Genomic DNA, 18000 nt, shown 5'->3' with positions numbered 1-18000 from the left:
CAAAGAATAGCAAATATATGAAATATGTGGCCATTTAAAATCACTGAAACAAACGGTGTCCTTTCTAGCAAATACAGGAGGTAAGAGGAATCCAGGGATAAATGTGAGGTGGGATTCAGGAGGTGAATTTCCCAAATGGACTGAGACAATTAGTCAGCCAACTTTTGTGGGGAGCCTTACAGATATAGAAATACTTGCTGGATGTGAGTGAATGTTTGTAACTCTCTTCATTTCATGTTTATCTTTTGTGCACAATATATTGTGGTGGAGGCTGAATGAATAAAACATAAACAAGGTATATTGTGAACAGAAACAGTATGAATTAAAGTAGGTTCTGGTAAACCAACCTACTTCATTTTGGATTTCAAACCAATTGTTCAAATCACGTGGTTTTCCCTCCGATTAATTAGTCAATTTGCTTTTCATAGAGAAATTAAAAAGCAATCATTGTAAAACTTGATGTTCACAGATTAAATTAATCTTTGGCCCACTCCTGAACAGTATATGGTTTTCATTATTCAAAAGAATGTGAATCTTGGAAAATACAGTAATCCCAAATATGTGCGCACGCACGTACACACACAGCCCATGAATACAGCTAAGATTAGCTTTTGGAATGTTGACATACATTAAAAATACTGAAAATTCCTTACTAACCTATAGGTAATCATTAATTTTTTTCTGAAGATATATTGTAACCTTGACTGTGTCTCTCAAAGAGACTAACTTAGAGACTAGTATATAGTTGTAGGAATCATTATTTTTGTTGATTCCACGCTTATTACTATCCAATTTGAACTTTGGAAAAATCAACACAAAACTCTAAACTGTTTCTTCCTCTGGGCTTCCTAGTGCCTCTGTTTTTCAGACTGAAAGCTTTTTTGGGAAGGAATGCCTTTATTTTATCTCATTCAGAAAACAGCCCTAACTAAGGAATCATTACCAGGTGTCCCTATGATAGAGTAGTGGCAAATAACAGCATTGTCAGAAGTAACAGGAATGGCGCCACATCATCTGTTGGAAGGATGGCGTGTGGAATCTCAGCAGCAGAAAATTTGTAGTTGGAGGAATTAGATGATTGTATAGTTAAGAGTTTTTTCTGTGTTTCCCTCTCTCCTTCATATTGTCATGCTGGTGTCTAGTGTTCATCAAAAAGTCTGAGAGGAAGTGAGATGTTTGGAATTCTTGAATACCAAGGAAATGGTTTGCTGATGACCATAGCTATATTAGAGTCAAATACATTACCCTTTTATTTTTGGTGTTTTGAACATTTTGATATAAATTGGTACAGTAAACACTGTCTTGTATACATTATCATAGAATCATAGAATATCAGGGTTGGAAGGGACCTCAGGAGGTCATCTAGTCCAACCCCCTGCTCAAAGCAGGACCAATCCCCAATTAAATCATCCCAGCCAGGGCTTTGTCAAGCCTGACCTTAAAAACTTCTAAGGAAGGAGATTCTACCACCTCCCTAGGTAGCGCATTCCAGTGTTTCACCACCCTCCTAGTGAAAAAGTTTTTCCTAATATCCAACCTAAACCTTCCCCACTGCAACTTGAGACCATTACTCCTTGTCCTGTCCTCTTCTACCACTGAGAACAGTCTAGAACCATCCTCTCTGGAACCACCTCTCAGGTAGTTGAAAGCAGCTATCAAATCCCCCCTCATTCTTCTCTTCTGCAGACTAAACAATCCCAGTTCCCTCAGCCTCTCCTCATAAGTCATGTGTTCCAGACCCCTAATAATTTTTGTTGCCCTTCGCTGGACTCTCTCCAATTTATCCACATCCTTCTTGTAGTGTGGGGCCCAAAACTGGACACAGTATGCCAGATGAGGCCTCACCAATGTCGAATAGAGGGGGACGATCACGTCCCTCGATCTGCTCGCTATGCCCCTACTTATACATCCCAAAATGCCATTGGCCTTCTTGGCAACAAGGGCACACTGGTGACTCATATCCAGCTTCTCGTCCACTGTCACCCCTAGGTCTTTTTCCGCAGAACTGCTGCCTAGCCATTCGGTCCCTAGTCTGTAGCTGTGCATTGGGTTCTTCCGTCCTAAGTGCAGGACCCTGCACTTATCCTATTGAACCTCATCAGATTTCTTTCGGCCCAATCCTCCAATTTGTCTAGGTCCCTCTGTATCCTATCCCTGCCCTCCAGCGTATCTACCACTCCTCCCAGTTTAGTATCATCCGCAAATTTGCTGAGAGTGCAATCCACACCATCCTCCAGATCATTTATGAAGATATTGAACAAAACCGACCCCTGGGGCACTCCACTTGACGCCGGCTGCCAACTAGACATGGAGCCATTGATCACTACCCGTTGAGCCCGACAATCTAGCCAACTTTCTACCCACCTTATAGTGCATTCATCCAGCCCATACTTCTTTAACTTGCTGACAAGAATACTGTGGGAGACCATGTCAAAAGCTTTGCTAAATGCAAGAAACAATACATCCACTGCTTTCCCTTCATCCACAGAACCAGTAATCTCATCATAGAAGGCGATTAGATTAGTCAGGCATGACCTTCCCTTGGTGAATCCATGCTGACTGTTCCTGATCACTTTCCTCTCATGTAAGTGCTTCAGGATTGATTCTTTGAGGACTTGCTCCATGATTTTTCCAGGGACTGAGGTGAGGCTGATTGGCCTGTAGTTCCCAGGATCCTCCTTCTTCCCTTTTTTAAAGATTGGCACTACATTAGCCTTTTCCAGTCATCCGGGACTTCCCCCGTTCGCCATGAGTTTTCAAAAATAATGGCCAATGGCTCTGCAATCACATCCACCAACTCCTTTAGCACTCTCGGATGCAGTGCATCCGGCCCCATGGACTTGTGCTCGTCCAGCTTTTCTAAATAGTCCCGAACCACTTCTTTCTCCACAGAGGGCTGGTCACCTTCTCCCCATGCTGTGCTGCCCAGTGCAGTAGTCTGGGAGCTGACCTTGTTCGTGAAGACAGAGGCAAAAAAAGTATTGAGTGCATTAGCTTTTTCCACATCCTCTGTCACTAGGTTGCCTCCCTCATTCATTAAGGGGCCCACACTTTCCTTGGTTTTCTTCTTGTTGCCAACATACCTGAAGAAACCCTTCTTGTTACTCTTGACATCTCTCGCTAGCTGCAGCTCCAGGTGCGATTTGGCCCTCCTGATTTCATTCCTACATGCCCGAGCAATATTTTTATACTCTTTCCTGGTCATATGTCCAACCTTCCACTTCTTGTAAGCTTCTTTTTTCATTATAGTTGAGGGAAGCAAAGCAAATTTTGTAGTAACTGTACTAACAAATCATTAAATGCTAGGGTTCATCAATCCAAATTAGATAGGGTATCTATCTGAGGGTTTCTAATCAGGCCCATTGCTGCGGAATCTAAGTGTGGTCTTTCACCTCCAAATATTTCAGAAATACGGGGAGATTATGCTTCTTGTACTGTTAATAAACTTTCCAGTAAACCCTTTTTTTAACCAGATATCTGAACTTCACTTTAGTGCGTGTAGGTAACAGTATTTCTATAGAAAAGATTTGCAAACTTGGCATCATTTTAGGGAAAGGAATGAGAAGGAAATGTTCTTGGAACATTTTGTAGTGTCAAGATTCTGAGTGATGTTGTGATAAAGAAATGTTCTTGGCATCTAAAGATTTTACAGGGACAAGACTTAAGGGGAAAGTGCAATGTATAGTCCATAGTCTCCTAAATACAGTCCTATACTTTTGCTGCCTTGTATATTTGTGCCAAGTATAATGAAATTTTGACAATCAAACCTTTCCAGAAAAGATGCATCTTTGTCATGTGCAGGCTACATATTGTTTTTGAAACATTGTGTTTTAGCACAACGGATGAGTGGAGAAATTCAGCCGTTAAAAAATACAGAGTATTCAGACTTCACTTCAGATGACATATGAGGATGATCCATTGCTTTGATGAGATGTCATCCCTTTGCATTGGGGTATAAGAAGTATAAAACACACATGGAAACTTGTCTAAATTTCCAGATCACACAATGTTATAATGTTTTGTGGTTTGCTATTTTCATTGATATAGATATATTTAAACTACTTGTCATTTTAGGCCAAAAAAGTCAGTATTAAATTAAAGTAATCAAATATGAAATAACTGAGTTCTAAATAATAAATATTAGGACATGTTCAAAGTTTTCAAAGAATAACAATACAATTTACACTAAATGTAAAAGAAAAAGTATATTTATGCTGGGCAAAATCTCATAAATGTCTGATTCACAAATGTGCATCCGTTTCTTTATATGTATATACTAATTTAGTCTGATTACTACATTGCTCCAATTTCTTGCCAGTAGACTAATAAACTAGACTAACACAGTAGTGAGCAGGCCCAAGTGGTAAAATAGTCAGAAATAGAAACTGTGCTATTTAGAAATCTGGAAAGCAGGAATGTCAAATTAAAAGATATAATACAGTGATATTTCTCTAATTATACCTATCAGAGATGTTTGGCTCTCATTGAATTGCACTAATAATTATGTTATCAGAAAAAATATGCTAGTTTTGTTGTTCTACTGGTTCATTTTTCTCTCCACGAAGCAATCCCCTCTTTATCACAAAATATCAAAATACTTTGCTTGATGTTTTTTCTGCATTACATCGTTAACTTTCTAGGTATGTCTACTCTGCACACTTCTTACAGCTGTGTGCAGAGTACATACTTGGCTAGCCCCCCAACATGAGTATAAATAGCAATGTAGATGGTGAGACATTGCTTAGGTGAGTAAAGACATGCGTGATGCCTGTGGGTATGCACCCAGGTATATACCTTACATTGCTCCCCCATCGAAGTGTCGAGTCCTGCTGCCTCCCCCCGCCTTTCGCTGACACGTGGCTTGCACGCAGCTTGCTTTTCATTGTGGCTTGTAGCTAGACATACAGTATTCAACACAGATACTTATGTGCAGTGTAGACGTAGTCTATATAGGTTATGAAACAGTGTAATGCTGCTAACTTTAAGACAGAAAATTATATCAAAAACATGGTAATCTGAACATTTTTAGCCTAAGTATTTTCTAACATGCCACTATTTTAGCAGATGTATATATCTTGCTGTTTTGATTTATTATACTGAAATCTGACTTTCTTTGTCATTTAGTATAGAGAAGCTTTTCTGTTACAGTAATCAGAGTGCGCTTTCTGGACTCATCCTTTGTACTAGACATACTCTAATGGGAACATCAGCACAAACTCTCCTTCACCTTCAGCTTACCAGCATCCTACCTCCCCTGCTATCAGACATGAACGTGGCCACAGTGATCCTTACATCTGTGAGCACCACAGTCTTTTGTTGTGAGCACACAGTATTTAGGAGTGAATCCACAGATAAGAGAACTCCTGCTGGTGAAAAGGCTGTCTTCTGACAAATGTGTGGCAACAGGAGCTCATTGCTCCATACATGGTTCAATGCACTGGCTTCCCACTGAACATCAAATCAAGTTTAAAGTCCTCAGGCGCTATTTAGTTCTTGGCAGGGTACAAGGAAAACAAGGCCTATGATTTTGTCCTTCACAGAGTAAGGGAGAGAAAAATAAGAATAGGAAGTTAGTAAGCTCTCTCGTGAGGGAGGGAATTGCATAGATCTTCAACTTTCTCTAACAGAGAACACTGATTTACATAATTTTGTAAAGATATCATCACAAAAAGTGTGATGTGGATAGAACAGTTTCACAACATCTAGGAATAAAATTAATATGCTTGAGTAGCGTGTAAGCCATTCGAAGCAAGGCTTTCCTATATTAACTCTTCCTTTATGTCCCAGTTATAGGTAATAGGTGTGATTCTGTGCTAGCACAAAACTTGCAGCGCAAGAGAAGCAGAGGGGCTAGGATGGCTTTAAGCCATTTTTGAGCCTTTCTGATCTTGGGCTGCTCCAGAGACTGGAGAGGCTCCTGGAACAACTTGGACAGCATTGGGATTGCCCTCTGAGGGCAGTGGAGTACAATCCATAATCTCCACAGTGCTGCAGTGCCGCCCCCAATATGCCCCTCACACCTTCTGGCACATACCTTATGCCCAGGCTTGCAAGTGGATCCTTGGAACGCAGTCTGGGAAGGCCTTATAGCTGTTTCTCATAATGCCAGCGCCAGCGGTACCTTCCCTCGGCGGGAGATTTTAGAGTCTCTTTGCACCATTCAGTCGCATAATGACTTCAAGAACAGTGGCTAATATGCTGCATGCTACTATGTTAATTTTTGGCATGTAACCCGAGTTACCATAGTTTTATCATTTGAAAAGTCTCCTTCCAGTAAAAATGTTCTATTTTTAGTGGTATATTAAGCATCATTGCCAATACTGGAACATTTTCTAGCAATAATTCTCAAAATAAAGCTGAGATACTGGAGCTAGCTTAGAGGGCTGTAGGTATTCTGGTGGCTTGTAGAATATTTTTAATATAAACATCCTGATGCAGGGCTCTGGGTCCAGGATTTGATTAAACATCCAGAAGTACAGGGGGGTGATCATTTGAATCCATGAAGATACTTCTACAAGGCTCCAGAGCCCTTCATCCTCTCCTAACACCTGCTTGCTTTAGAAGCTTTCCCTATCTGTGATAGTTATCTTGTTGGGGAAGAAACTTAGTGGCTTGCTACCACCTGTGGTGTGGTTAGTGGGAGCAGGGCAGGCCTGGTGTCTTCAAGGGACATCTTTTTATGGTCTATCATCAGACATTTCTCACTGCTGTCTCCATCCACCACTCCCCTCCAAATTAAGAGTTTCAGTTCTGTCCCTCATCCCTAGACTCTCTGCCTTCTGAATATAGTGGCATCCTTCCCCCAAACCCTGCGGGGGGATAGGCTATCTGTTGATATAGCACATGTTCTGCGGTTGAGCTCAGGCTGCTCTGCTGCCATGTCATGGGGTGTGGACTAATGTGAGAGATAAAGAAGGGCAGAATGAGTGTTGATTTTTGTTTTATGTATTCTATGCATTGGTCAATATGATTTCTGTATCATTTTTAAAAACTGTATATCATATACCTGGAGCCTGTGATTTCAAGTGATTTTCAGAAATTAAAAAATAAGTTTGCCTGATATTGTGTGGTCAAATGTATATAATGTAAACGGCTAGCATACTATGCAAAAAACCTGAAACCCTTAAACATCTAGTTTTCAGAAAATTCTATGGCGCTTAGTTTATATCAGTTGTCATATCTAGCCTCTTTTTAAACTTCCATGTCCCTGAAATCTCACTAGATGGATGTCTTAAAACTCAAGGTTAAAAAATATGTAGATTTGCAAAAGCTAGTTTTGAATTAACCAAGCATTCCAATGTCTGTATACCACTTCTGCTAGGAAAACTGAACTTTTGTATTTTATCTTCAAGGGAAATACATGCAGATGATGAACATTTTGAAACCAATTGCATTTGATGTGATTCACTTCATGTCCCAGCTGTTTGATTACTATCTGTATGCAGTGTATACGTTTTTTGGCCGAAATGACACGGTAGGTAGAAATTATTATTCCTTTAGAGCACATTAGTGTATGTGGTACTGTACAGAAAAGACTTCTACATCAAGAAGACTGAGTGTATGATCTATCAGAAGGGGCAGCAGTAATAGACTGGGGTTGGATGCATGAATGAGAACAGGCTAGTAAGAACAACTAAAAAGAGAAATGGCCTTAAAAGTATTATTATCCCGAGGAGTGTTGATCATTTTATATTTCTCTGTCTGGAGGAGGAGAGGGAGGAAGCTGGGTGCAGAGAAAGGGTGAGACTGTTCCAGATATAGAAGTTTGCACAGAAAAAGGCACGCGGTCATGCATGGCAAAAGGAAGCGACATAAAGATTAAAGGGGAGTGGGGACAACATGGTATGCATGGGGTGGGTGGGGGGAGAGAGGCAAGCTGTGAAAATGGCTAACTCAGAGCTATGTGTTGCTTTTCAGATCTTGTGCTCCTGTAGCTAACGTAGTCTAATAATGAAATCCATTTCTGTTCACATTTGATGTATAATTTAAGTGTCTTTTAGTTTAAGAAGTAAATACGCATCCACAGTGTCTGTAAAGAACTACATCAACTCTTCACAGATTGTCATAGAACAGCATATATGAAACCTATATTTTTTTTAAAAATGAAAACAATAATTCCATGAACAATTTCAGGGCTCTAAATCGTTATATGCTGGCAAATAGTTGATGGAGTCACACATTCTCAACAGCTTGTTCTCTTTGGTTGGAGAAGTATATTTGGTATTTGTTTGTGTATGGAGGATGGGCGGTAAATATTTTTTAAAGGTAATTGAATTCCTTTGGCTTAATCAACTGTTCTGATATTCTTTTATTGTGTTACATGTACTTTTTGCACCTCCTGTTTTGTGTTTTAAAGCCTGTACAGAGTTCTTCACTTCCCACATCTAGCAGGGAACAGTACAGTGCTAGGCAGGTAAACATTATAGCAGATGGGTAAAATTGTGTTGTTACTGTAGTGTGCCTAATTGTTGTTTGATAAACTTTTTCCTTGGAAACATACTGCTTACAAAGGGCCTATAAATTTAAAAAACCCTCTTGTAATGCTGCCATGATGTCCTAACCCTCATGTACTTTTTTTTTTTTTTTACAATCCTTTAAGGAGTAGAGATGGGTAGTGGTATGTGATTTAGACTAGTAACTGTCATTCTTGTTAAAACACATGCCACTGTGGTTCTTATTAGAAGTATGCTGATAATGTGACTGCTTTGAGTGGTCTAAATTCATTGTGAATCTTGTTTCTACACTTCATGTTTGTTAGAGCACATATCTGAATGACTAGGAAGGCAAAATGCACATGCAGCAAATTAGTCAGAGAGAAACTGGTGTTTAAACTCTCAGAACAGTGTGCTGACTCTAGATACATTATGTCCAGTCATTTGTGATTTTCATAACTCAGAGTGTTTCTATTATTATTTAATTATATGTATATATATTATGGGAAAGTTATCTCATGTGCTGAGCACCTGGCATTATCCACTGAGAGGGGCAGAATACCATTTCAAATACCATTTTTCACACTTTTCTCTTTCTCCGCATGCACATTAAATCGGTTTTTCCTCACCTTTCTGTAAAATCATGGCACAACCTGATGCACTAGAACCTCAGTAATGACTTGTGAATTAATGAATTTTACTAAGTAACGATTAAGTGAACACACACAGGCATACATCCCAAAATAAACTGTTAATGCATTTTGTTAGTTATAGATTAGTTTTAATTGATAGTAATATAGATAGTATAACAGCAGTAAATGTAGTATGTATTTCATAAAATTTGTGTGCTTGGGTCTTGCTCAAGCCTGTTGACTTCAGTGAGTGACTTCAGCATTTGTTCTAGTGAAATCTTAGTCAGAGCCTTAATAAACATCTGCTATTTAATTATTACTGAGAGTTGGGGAGAAACCAATCATTTTTGTGCAGACAAGTAAGCTTAGCGAAGTGCTGATTAGCGAAGTTTGACTATAAGTCCCTTGGCACTCTGCTTTTTTTCCATCGCTTATCAATTACTAAGTCATCAGTAATTTGTGGAAATAATGTATCCACTGTCTGGCATACATGGTTTGTAAAAATTCCCATGAAGGTGCAGGCCATGTGCAAAACAATTGAATACTGATATAATATGCTCTACCTGATGAATTCACCATGGTCCTATCCTTGATGACTGCTCATCTCATATTCCCTATAGAAGTATGTATATACACTCTACAGATCTCTGGATATTTTTTCCCTTTGATTTACAACTGGTCATCCCTTGCATAGAAATCCAATAGTCTTTTGAAGGGAAAAAAGGCAGAGACTTTAATACATCGTAACATTTTTGTTCGTAGAGATTTATTTAAAATTGCACGCACCTTTATTTGTCTGAATTTGTTGATGTACTTACTATTTTAACTGATAAGTTGTCAGTCTTTTCAAAAACATCTACAATCAATAAGTTCTTAATTTGTCAAGAAGCTTACAGTATAATTTGGAAGAAAAGGGATAAGCAAAATACTAAATATGTACTAGGGAAATTGTGATGCTGGACAAAGTTTTTATAAGCGAACAAAGGAAAACATGTTTGTGTCTCCTTTTCTTTGTGGTAGCATAATTTTTTTTAAAGAAAAAACAAACTGTTTTCTTTCTGCTTGCTTGTTTTTACCTTAGATATGTGAATAATATCAAGTCTTGACTGCTTTGTTCTTGTGGGGGACCCTGGATCTGGAGCCAGAGCTTTCTCAGTCCTCTCTTAGAGGAGGACTATGGCGTTTCTCTCAAAGAAGTATTTTTTCCCGATTGGCAGTTAAGCAGATGTTTAACAAAAACAAAGAAAGAATATTAGCCTTCGATTTATGTCATTTCTCTTGTTCTTCCATCCTCCAGCAACATCAAGAAAGCTAAGATTTGATATTTCTAAAGTAAAAATCAAGCAGAAAAATATTTTATTTATTTATTTTTTAAATGGGGGCTGCCACTATTCACCATGAAGAAGCAATAAAGGGTGAGAACACTCTTGCTATATAATTCTCCTTTAAAATGCAGTGTAGGTGGTAAATGAGTAAAATTTGTGTAAAAATTATTTTGATTTGTGGAAACCACTTGAACATTGCTGATCATTTCTCACCCAGATGCAGTCTGGGAAAAGCTTTATAGTATTGAACCCAACACAGTGGACAGCAGTGTCTAAACATTGTTCAGAAAATTATTTTTCTGGTGTGAAACACATACCAGTACCATATCTTGGTACTTCTAGATCATGTGGACCCTGGATGTAAATGTATGTTTTGTAGTTTTTCCATCTCCATTGTAATTTCATCTGGTTGAGCTGTTCTGTTTGGTAATATGTTTCTCTTCTGGAGTGAAAATTAAGCTATGCTAATCTAAACATGTTGGGCCAGATCCTCAGCTGGAGCAAATATTGCAGTTACATTGAAGTTAGTAGAGCTATTCTGACTTAGACCAGCAGACGATCTGATCCATAGAACTCTGGGCCCTGTGCAGAGCATGAAGATGACACATTTCCTAGCTTGATCATAATAAATGTTCAGTAATAAAAATAGGTTTCAGAGTAGCAGCCGTGTTAGTCTGTATTCGCAAAAAGATGAAGTGAGCTGTAGCTCACGAAAGCTCATGCTCAAATAAATTGGTTAGTCTCTAAGGTGCCACAAGTACTCCTTTTCTTTTAGTAATAAAAATGACTTTCATAAAGATTGATAGAAAATAATTATACAACTGAAAGTTGATATTAAACAAGTGATTATGGAAGATAATGTAGTTTATGAAAAGTAAATAAACATGATCATTCTACATTGCCATGTATTAATTTCTCAGGCAGCATACTATGATGTGCCATTGTGTGATGTGTCTCTCTTGCTTGTCTGTGGGAACAAAAAGTCATTGTTTCCTATGCCTGCAGTCATTCTATAGCATATAGTCATTTTAAAACAATCCAAGAGAATATTCTGGCAAGTATCCCCCTGACAAATTGGTAATCGTTTGTCAGTTTGAATTGTATATGGTCATCTTTGTGAACTGAGCACAGTTCATTCTTTACATCAATGTAATGTTGGGTGCAGTGATCTTCTGCATGTTTCTTCTTTTCATTTTGGTTTTGTTGCAATTATGTGCTGAAACTATACGTAAGTATATTCTATTGAACAAAACGTGAACTTTTTGTTGGTTCTGTTAGTCACTAAACTAAAACACAAAATTTTGTCCTTGCCTATGTTTACTTAGAATATTGGGGTTTTTTTTCAGTTTGAATCAACAGGACTGGGTCTTAGTAGTAGCAGACTGCGCACTACACTAAACAGGATACAGGAGAGCCTGATTGATCTGGTAAGAAACTGGAATTTGTTAATGTTTGTTGAAATTAAGGAGGCATATTGTAAAAAGTATGGCAGTTAGTATATAATATGGTTCATTAATTTTACCTTTCCCCACACTCTGTTTATGATAAGAATATCGTAATAGATTTCCTGCAGTTGTAGGTGAGTTTTTGTTCAAAATCACTTTGCATATATCTAATAAACTAATATGAAACTCCCAGATTCTTCCTTAATTTAATTATGCTTCAGTAATAACTTTTAACTTTTAACATTTGTTACCATTAAAACTTGTGTTTAAAGCTCATTCTTCTTGTTTACGTCTAATGAAATTGGAGAATGGAGGCTATGATGTTTTTAAACTGATACCCAGCATCCTACTTAAAAAAGTTCATTGCTAAAAATCTTGTAGAAGAATAGCAAGATCATGGTTTGTTGTAGAATTTACCTACAACAAAAGGAGACTGGGAGATGGTAATGGCATGGTAAGTACTTTATTAAATCACTCAAATGGTAATTCATCCTGTCTAAATTTTAGACTTTAAACTGATTTGTTTTCTTTAATCCCCATCACCATTTCTAATGCACTTACTGTTCTAAGAGGTTTTTACATAAAGTAATGGCAAGCTTTCTAAATGTTCACACAGTTAAATCCCTGAGAAAAGTATGTACATTTGTGATAGCAGCTTAACAGATTTTTTTCAGTGGTATAACTTTTAAATGACAGCTTAGTCTTGAGGAAAAAAGATATATAATTCATTTCTCACAACTTACATATTGTCACTTTTCCTGCCATACATGTGACAACATAGATGCCATGAGTCATTTTAACATTTGTTTTTCATGAAAAAGGGTAAATAAATACCATATTTGCATTAGACTGGCAGTAGATTACACTTTGTAGTACTCTGAGGGAGTAGCAAATATGAGAAGTTTTGCCTTTTATGTAGGTGATTAAATGTTAGGGTTGTGCAATGCAACTGGAGAGCAAAAAACATAGAAATGTAGCAAAGGAGTGAAGAATCCTGCTTTTTAGGAGGGTCAATCCATCCTCATCATCGTATCCACTCATTATACTGCACACCTGAACATAGCCTCATATCTCAATGTCTGTACTTGACCCGTTAACCTTTTACCCCCAATCGGGGATATTGCAGATTATGTATTCCTTATGCTGAACTTCGCACCCCTTGATAATCTGTACATTATTCCCTGATAACCAGAAACTTCCAAACTTAAACTCTGTACCGTTCACTTTTTTTAAACATCATCTTAATAAAGTTTATAAACCTTTTATTTCCTTCTACTTTGAAATGTAAACACTTGAGGCATGACACTGAAATAATTTCCTACAACTTCTGTTTTAAATGGTTTGTATTGTAACATACCCAAAAATTCAGTTTTACTATTTTGTAAAGCCACAATTTTCCAGAGACACACATGACCTAACTGCACATTTAGCAGTGGGGGCCGTTGTCTGGCTAGTTGGAAAAGGTGTGTGCCCCTTTAAGGAGAGCCGGGGAGTGACTTTTTGCTGAAGTGGCAGACCAGGTCAGTGTGGGGATGCTGATCCATCCCCCTGCAGGTGACTGGAAGAGACTGGGGACTATATATTGCCAGTGCAGGAAAAGTCCTTTTTTACCTGGGCCAGGCAGAGCAACTCTCACCCTCCCATCCATGGAAGCAGTGAAATACTGGGTTTGGTCAGGAACCGCTGCATGCACTACGCTAGTTGCTCCTTTCTTTGGGGCTGAGAAGGAATTTTTCCCTCTCCGCCAGATAGGCCAAGGTTAAATAGGGTGGGTCACCTTTTTCTGGAGCTGGTTCAGGGGGCTTAGTTGGGCAAACATGAAACGGGAGTTAGGCTATGATGTCCCAACTCATAGTGTAAACATGGGGCAGATGTCCAGTGCCCCATAGGGAAGGGGTACAGTGATTAGATAAAGTGGATTGGTAAATGATTTAAAGGACGTGTTATTTAAAAGAGTGGAAATGGGGGGAAGCGTTTGGGGCTCCTATGACTGGTTCAGCAGAAAGCCATCCCAGCCCTCCTTTTACCCCTTCCCCCCCGAACCCTCATTCAAAGTGCGAGGATGGTATGGTCCCGCAGGTTCTCTGAGGACCAGGATGGGTAAGGGGGAGGGCTGACAGAAGCCCCTAGCTATGTATTGAAATGATTATGGAATTACCTGCACTGTATACTTTTATCTGCCCAGTACTCCCAGACATTTAAGAATAAAGTTGGTTTGATTAAACCAAATCCAGTGTTGCCTGTTCTCCTTCCAGCACAGCCAGACGATGGGAGATAGATGTCCAACTGTCATTGACTTTCATTAGGAGTGGGGCCTTTTGTGCCTTTGAAACCCCCTCCGTATGTTGTTAGAGACACAACTAAGTGACTAAGGCCGTAAATCACTGTTTCATGAGAGATTGTTTAAAAAGCAATATTTATATGGTACCCGTGGTGGCTTTTTGTTCATTTGCTGCCGAACGAGTAGCGGGAGCACAAATTAACTAATAACCCCAAATCCCAGCACTGTACTGATATCTGTGATGATAATACAGTACGAAAATATGGTTGAACATTAAAAATAAATCATGGACTCTTGTTTCTGAGGAAATGGAAGGGGAAAAACAGTGTTCTGAAGTGAAGTAAGAAATGTGTAGAGAAAAATTTTTAAGTTTAAGCGAATAGCAGACAAATCAGTAAAACAGAACACTTCAGAAATAAAATGGTCCTGAATGTGTGTGTTTATTATTATTAAGTCATAGCTCCTGACGGTTTTTCTTCATGTTGTTTTTCTTTTTATATGTAATAGGTTTATGGGCAAATCCATCCCAAGTGCATAGAGTAAATAGCTGGACCCCTCCCCCCCCTCCAAGTTATAGATAATGCTCATATCAGGTGAAATTTACTCTAAGTACCAAGTAAGACGTAAAATTGTCTCATATGCCATGTTCCTCAAGAAGTATCTGAGAACCTAGGAATCTTAGGTTCCTAGTTCCTAATGACTTGCAATAACCAGAAGATGTGAGATGAGTCATGTTAGTATCTTGCAAACCTTCCAGTATAAAGTCTTATGCTGGTAAATTGAAATGATTTTTCTAGTTGGGCTAGCAGAAGGAAAGTGTTTTCTGCTTCTTCCCTGTTCTTACTAATTCTTGATTATTTGTGGAATTGAAGTATGATGGTCTTTCTTTTGTCAATGAAGGTGTCTGTCATGTTTATATTTGACCTATCGGGACCCTTTTCAATGTTCTTCTCTTTACACAGCCTATTGTAACATACTTTCTGAAAATATTCTTGCTTACATTTCCTCCTATTTGTATTTTAGTGGAATCTTAGGGTTTGAATCTGGTTCTTATTGGGCTCTTCACATGTTGGGAATTCTGTCCTTTGCGTTGTCTTCCATTAAAAGTAACATTCTTAGTGGTTGTCATTTCTGCCAGGAAGGTGATTGCAACCCCAGATAGCAGATCCTCCCGATACTGATTTTTCATAAAGAAAGCCATATTCCATCCTTATCCTAGTTTTTGATCACGATTGTCAGATTTCCATCTTAAACGAGAACTTGGTATGTTACTAAATTCTCTCAGCCTCCTCTGAAGGCTGGACTCTGTTGTCTGGATTTCAGAAGCCTTGAGCTATTTAGACAGGTCTAAGCCTTTTGGAAAGTCCTAAAGGCTGAATATTGCCTTTGTTTCCCCCTTGGACTTCCCCAATCTTTGCTCCAAGGCTCAAATAAGGCCTGTTTACTAACTACTTATGACCAGGCTGAGGAGTGAACATTTGGAAGATTCACTAAAGCAAGAGTTGTCTCAATAGCTTTTCTTTGGACCACATCAGCTTCTGAAATTCATAAGCTGCCTGTTGTGGAGTTCAGTTAATACTTTCATGAAGCATTACCTCCTTTTGACTGGCAGTCTAGGTCAGATGCCTGTGCAGGGTAATAGTACTTCAGTCTTTATTCAGTTGAGTCCTCCTGCAGCTGTGTACTACTTGCAAATCTTCTTCAGTGGGAATCTGCAGTGGTAATTTCATGATGGAGGCAGGAAGGTTACCTACAAATAATTGTAGTTCTCCTTATGCATGTGTGGATTCTTGCTGAACCTCCCTACTTTCCCATTTCTTCAGGCATCTTAAGCTACCAGGTGCGTCCCTCAAAAAAACCCTGATAAGAATCTGTCTCAGCCTCTCAGAATCATTACATCAACAACAAATGAGTTTAAACGGAGGTATGAAGGGGCTTAACCAAACCCTTGAGGAAGTTCATCACCTGAAACAAGATCCTAATAGCTAAAGCTAAAACTAGAATTGGGGTGCTGGAATATGAGAACTATGTCTCACTGGGAAACTGAGTAAAGTAATTTGAGAAATGACTCAGTTCAATATTAGCATTCTTGGAGTGAGCTAAATGAGATGGACAATTCTATTCATATAATATCAGAGTACTCTATTCAGCAAGGCAAGATGATACCCCATATAGAGGGAGTTGGAGTACTCCTCAGCAAAAAGGCAACACAAGATCTACAGGAATGGAAACCAGTTGACTCACGAATTATACTAATATAACTATCATACAGTGTTATGTACCTACCAATGACCATGATGAACAAGTAAAGGATGCATTCTACAGCAAGTTGCAAGATGTACTTGTGATGCTGGTAAACCATGTGCCAGCTGTTGCCAAGGCTATAGGTGTCTGCTGAGCACTGACAAATTCATAGGTGGAAACCAGACCAGTTCACCAGTATGTTAATATTGTTTAAAATAGGTGTTAGACTTGTAAAGATGTGTTCAGTGTTTAGACTCTATAAAATGCTTGTAAGTTGCTGCGTGCATTAATCTTGCTTGCAATGTCTATACCCCATGCTGTAAGATAATATGTAGGTTTTGCTTTATAATTGTAAAAATGCCTGATCTGAACTTGTGAACCTAGACAGCAAGAGTGGTAATCAAAAAGGACTATCAAAACTGAATGGGCTATTTTAGGACAAAAGCTCAGTTGATTGCCCTATCTGCCGAGGAAGAACTTATGTCCAGGAGCACTTGTCCAATCGGTTTGAACTCTGGGGGAAGGGCATATAAAGATGCTCACAAGAAGAAATAGTTCTCTTTACTTTTTGGACTCTTACAAGGGCTGGAGCTGAGAAACAAAAACGGAGATATCCAGGGTCAACCTGGATTTGCCCTAAAAGACATTCAGTGGACAGACTACTATATCTCTGTCACCTTTTTGGAACCATACACTATAACACATTTGTGCTTATATGTTGCCTGTTTTAGCGTGTAAATAACTCTCATTTCTTTTTCCTAATTAATAAATCCTTGGTTTATGATTGGATTGGCAACCAGCGATGTTTTTGGTGTGAGATTTAAGGTACAGATTGCCCTCTGGTAAGTGACTGGTCTCTTAGAACTAGAAGCAACCTGAATATTTTGTGATTTTTGGTGTAAGTGACCATTTATCACTAAGTGTAGTTTGCCTGTGTTTGACAGGGGACTGTCTGTGACTCCATGGTAAGAGTGTTACAGTGATCCAGGAGTTCACATTTGTTACTGGATTGATGAAATGTAGTTATAGAACATGCTATCAGTTTTGGGTGTCTGCCCTGCTTTTAGACAGTGTGCCCTAAGGTTGGCACTCACTGTCATGAACCACTGCAGAGAGCATGACAGTACTAAATCAGACGCATGCTTATGATGTCATTCTGTTTATGGATGATGTGAATGCACAAGTTCATAGTGACAACCTCAGCTACGAGCATTTCATGGTTAAACGCGGAATTGGGGGGTGAGCAGATTGTGGTGATAGATTTACTAAATTGTGTAGTATGTATAACCTGTGCACGCAGGGAGTAAAACACTTTTTTCCCTTCTTGGAAGAAAGAAACTAACATGGCAATCAAATGATGGAAATCACTGAGAAACAATTGGGTCACATTGCCATCAGCAGATGGTGGAGAAGATCAATGCTGGTTACACAGTCGCCTACAATTGCTGTTACAGAAAGTGACCGCTATCATGTCAGAACAGTTTAAAAAAAAAAAAAAACTATAAGAAAAGAGATGGTATTTGATGTGAAGAAACTGTCTGACCTCGGAATGAGAGAGGATTTTAAAATCAAGCTCTCAAATGGATTCCAAGAACTATGAGTAATGAATGATTATATAGAATAACAAAGAGCTCACTTTAG

At 38.7% G+C, this 18000-nt stretch overlaps 1 protein-coding gene across 10 annotated transcripts in view; it reads left to right on the top strand.

Moving 5' to 3' along the window:
* The window catches only part of VPS50 (VPS50 subunit of EARP/GARPII complex), a 203269-nt gene that overhangs the window by 138029 nt on the left and 47240 nt on the right, over positions 1-18000 (top strand). For 9 of the 10 annotated variants that reach the window (XR_012157551.1, XM_073333942.1, XM_073333944.1 and 6 more), the window contains 3 exons: positions 7353-7474; positions 8357-8413; positions 11736-11816. Coding sequence is in view for 9 of the 10 variants with exons in the window: in XM_073333942.1 (XP_073190043.1) it covers positions 7353-7474; positions 8357-8413; positions 11736-11816 (260 nt within the window). In the remaining variant the exon portion in view is untranslated. The remainder of the gene's footprint in view (positions 1-7352; positions 7475-8356; positions 8414-11735; positions 11817-18000) is intronic. The other variant, XM_073333941.1, reaches the window with a different exon arrangement.

The sequence above is a fragment of the Lepidochelys kempii genome, chromosome 2, assembly GCF_965140265.1.
Source record: "Lepidochelys kempii isolate rLepKem1 chromosome 2, rLepKem1.hap2, whole genome shotgun sequence".
Taxonomy (NCBI): domain Eukaryota; kingdom Metazoa; phylum Chordata; order Testudines; family Cheloniidae; genus Lepidochelys; species Lepidochelys kempii.
The sequence above is the reverse complement of the archived record's forward strand: the minus strand, read 5'-3'. Positions and strand labels throughout refer to the sequence as shown.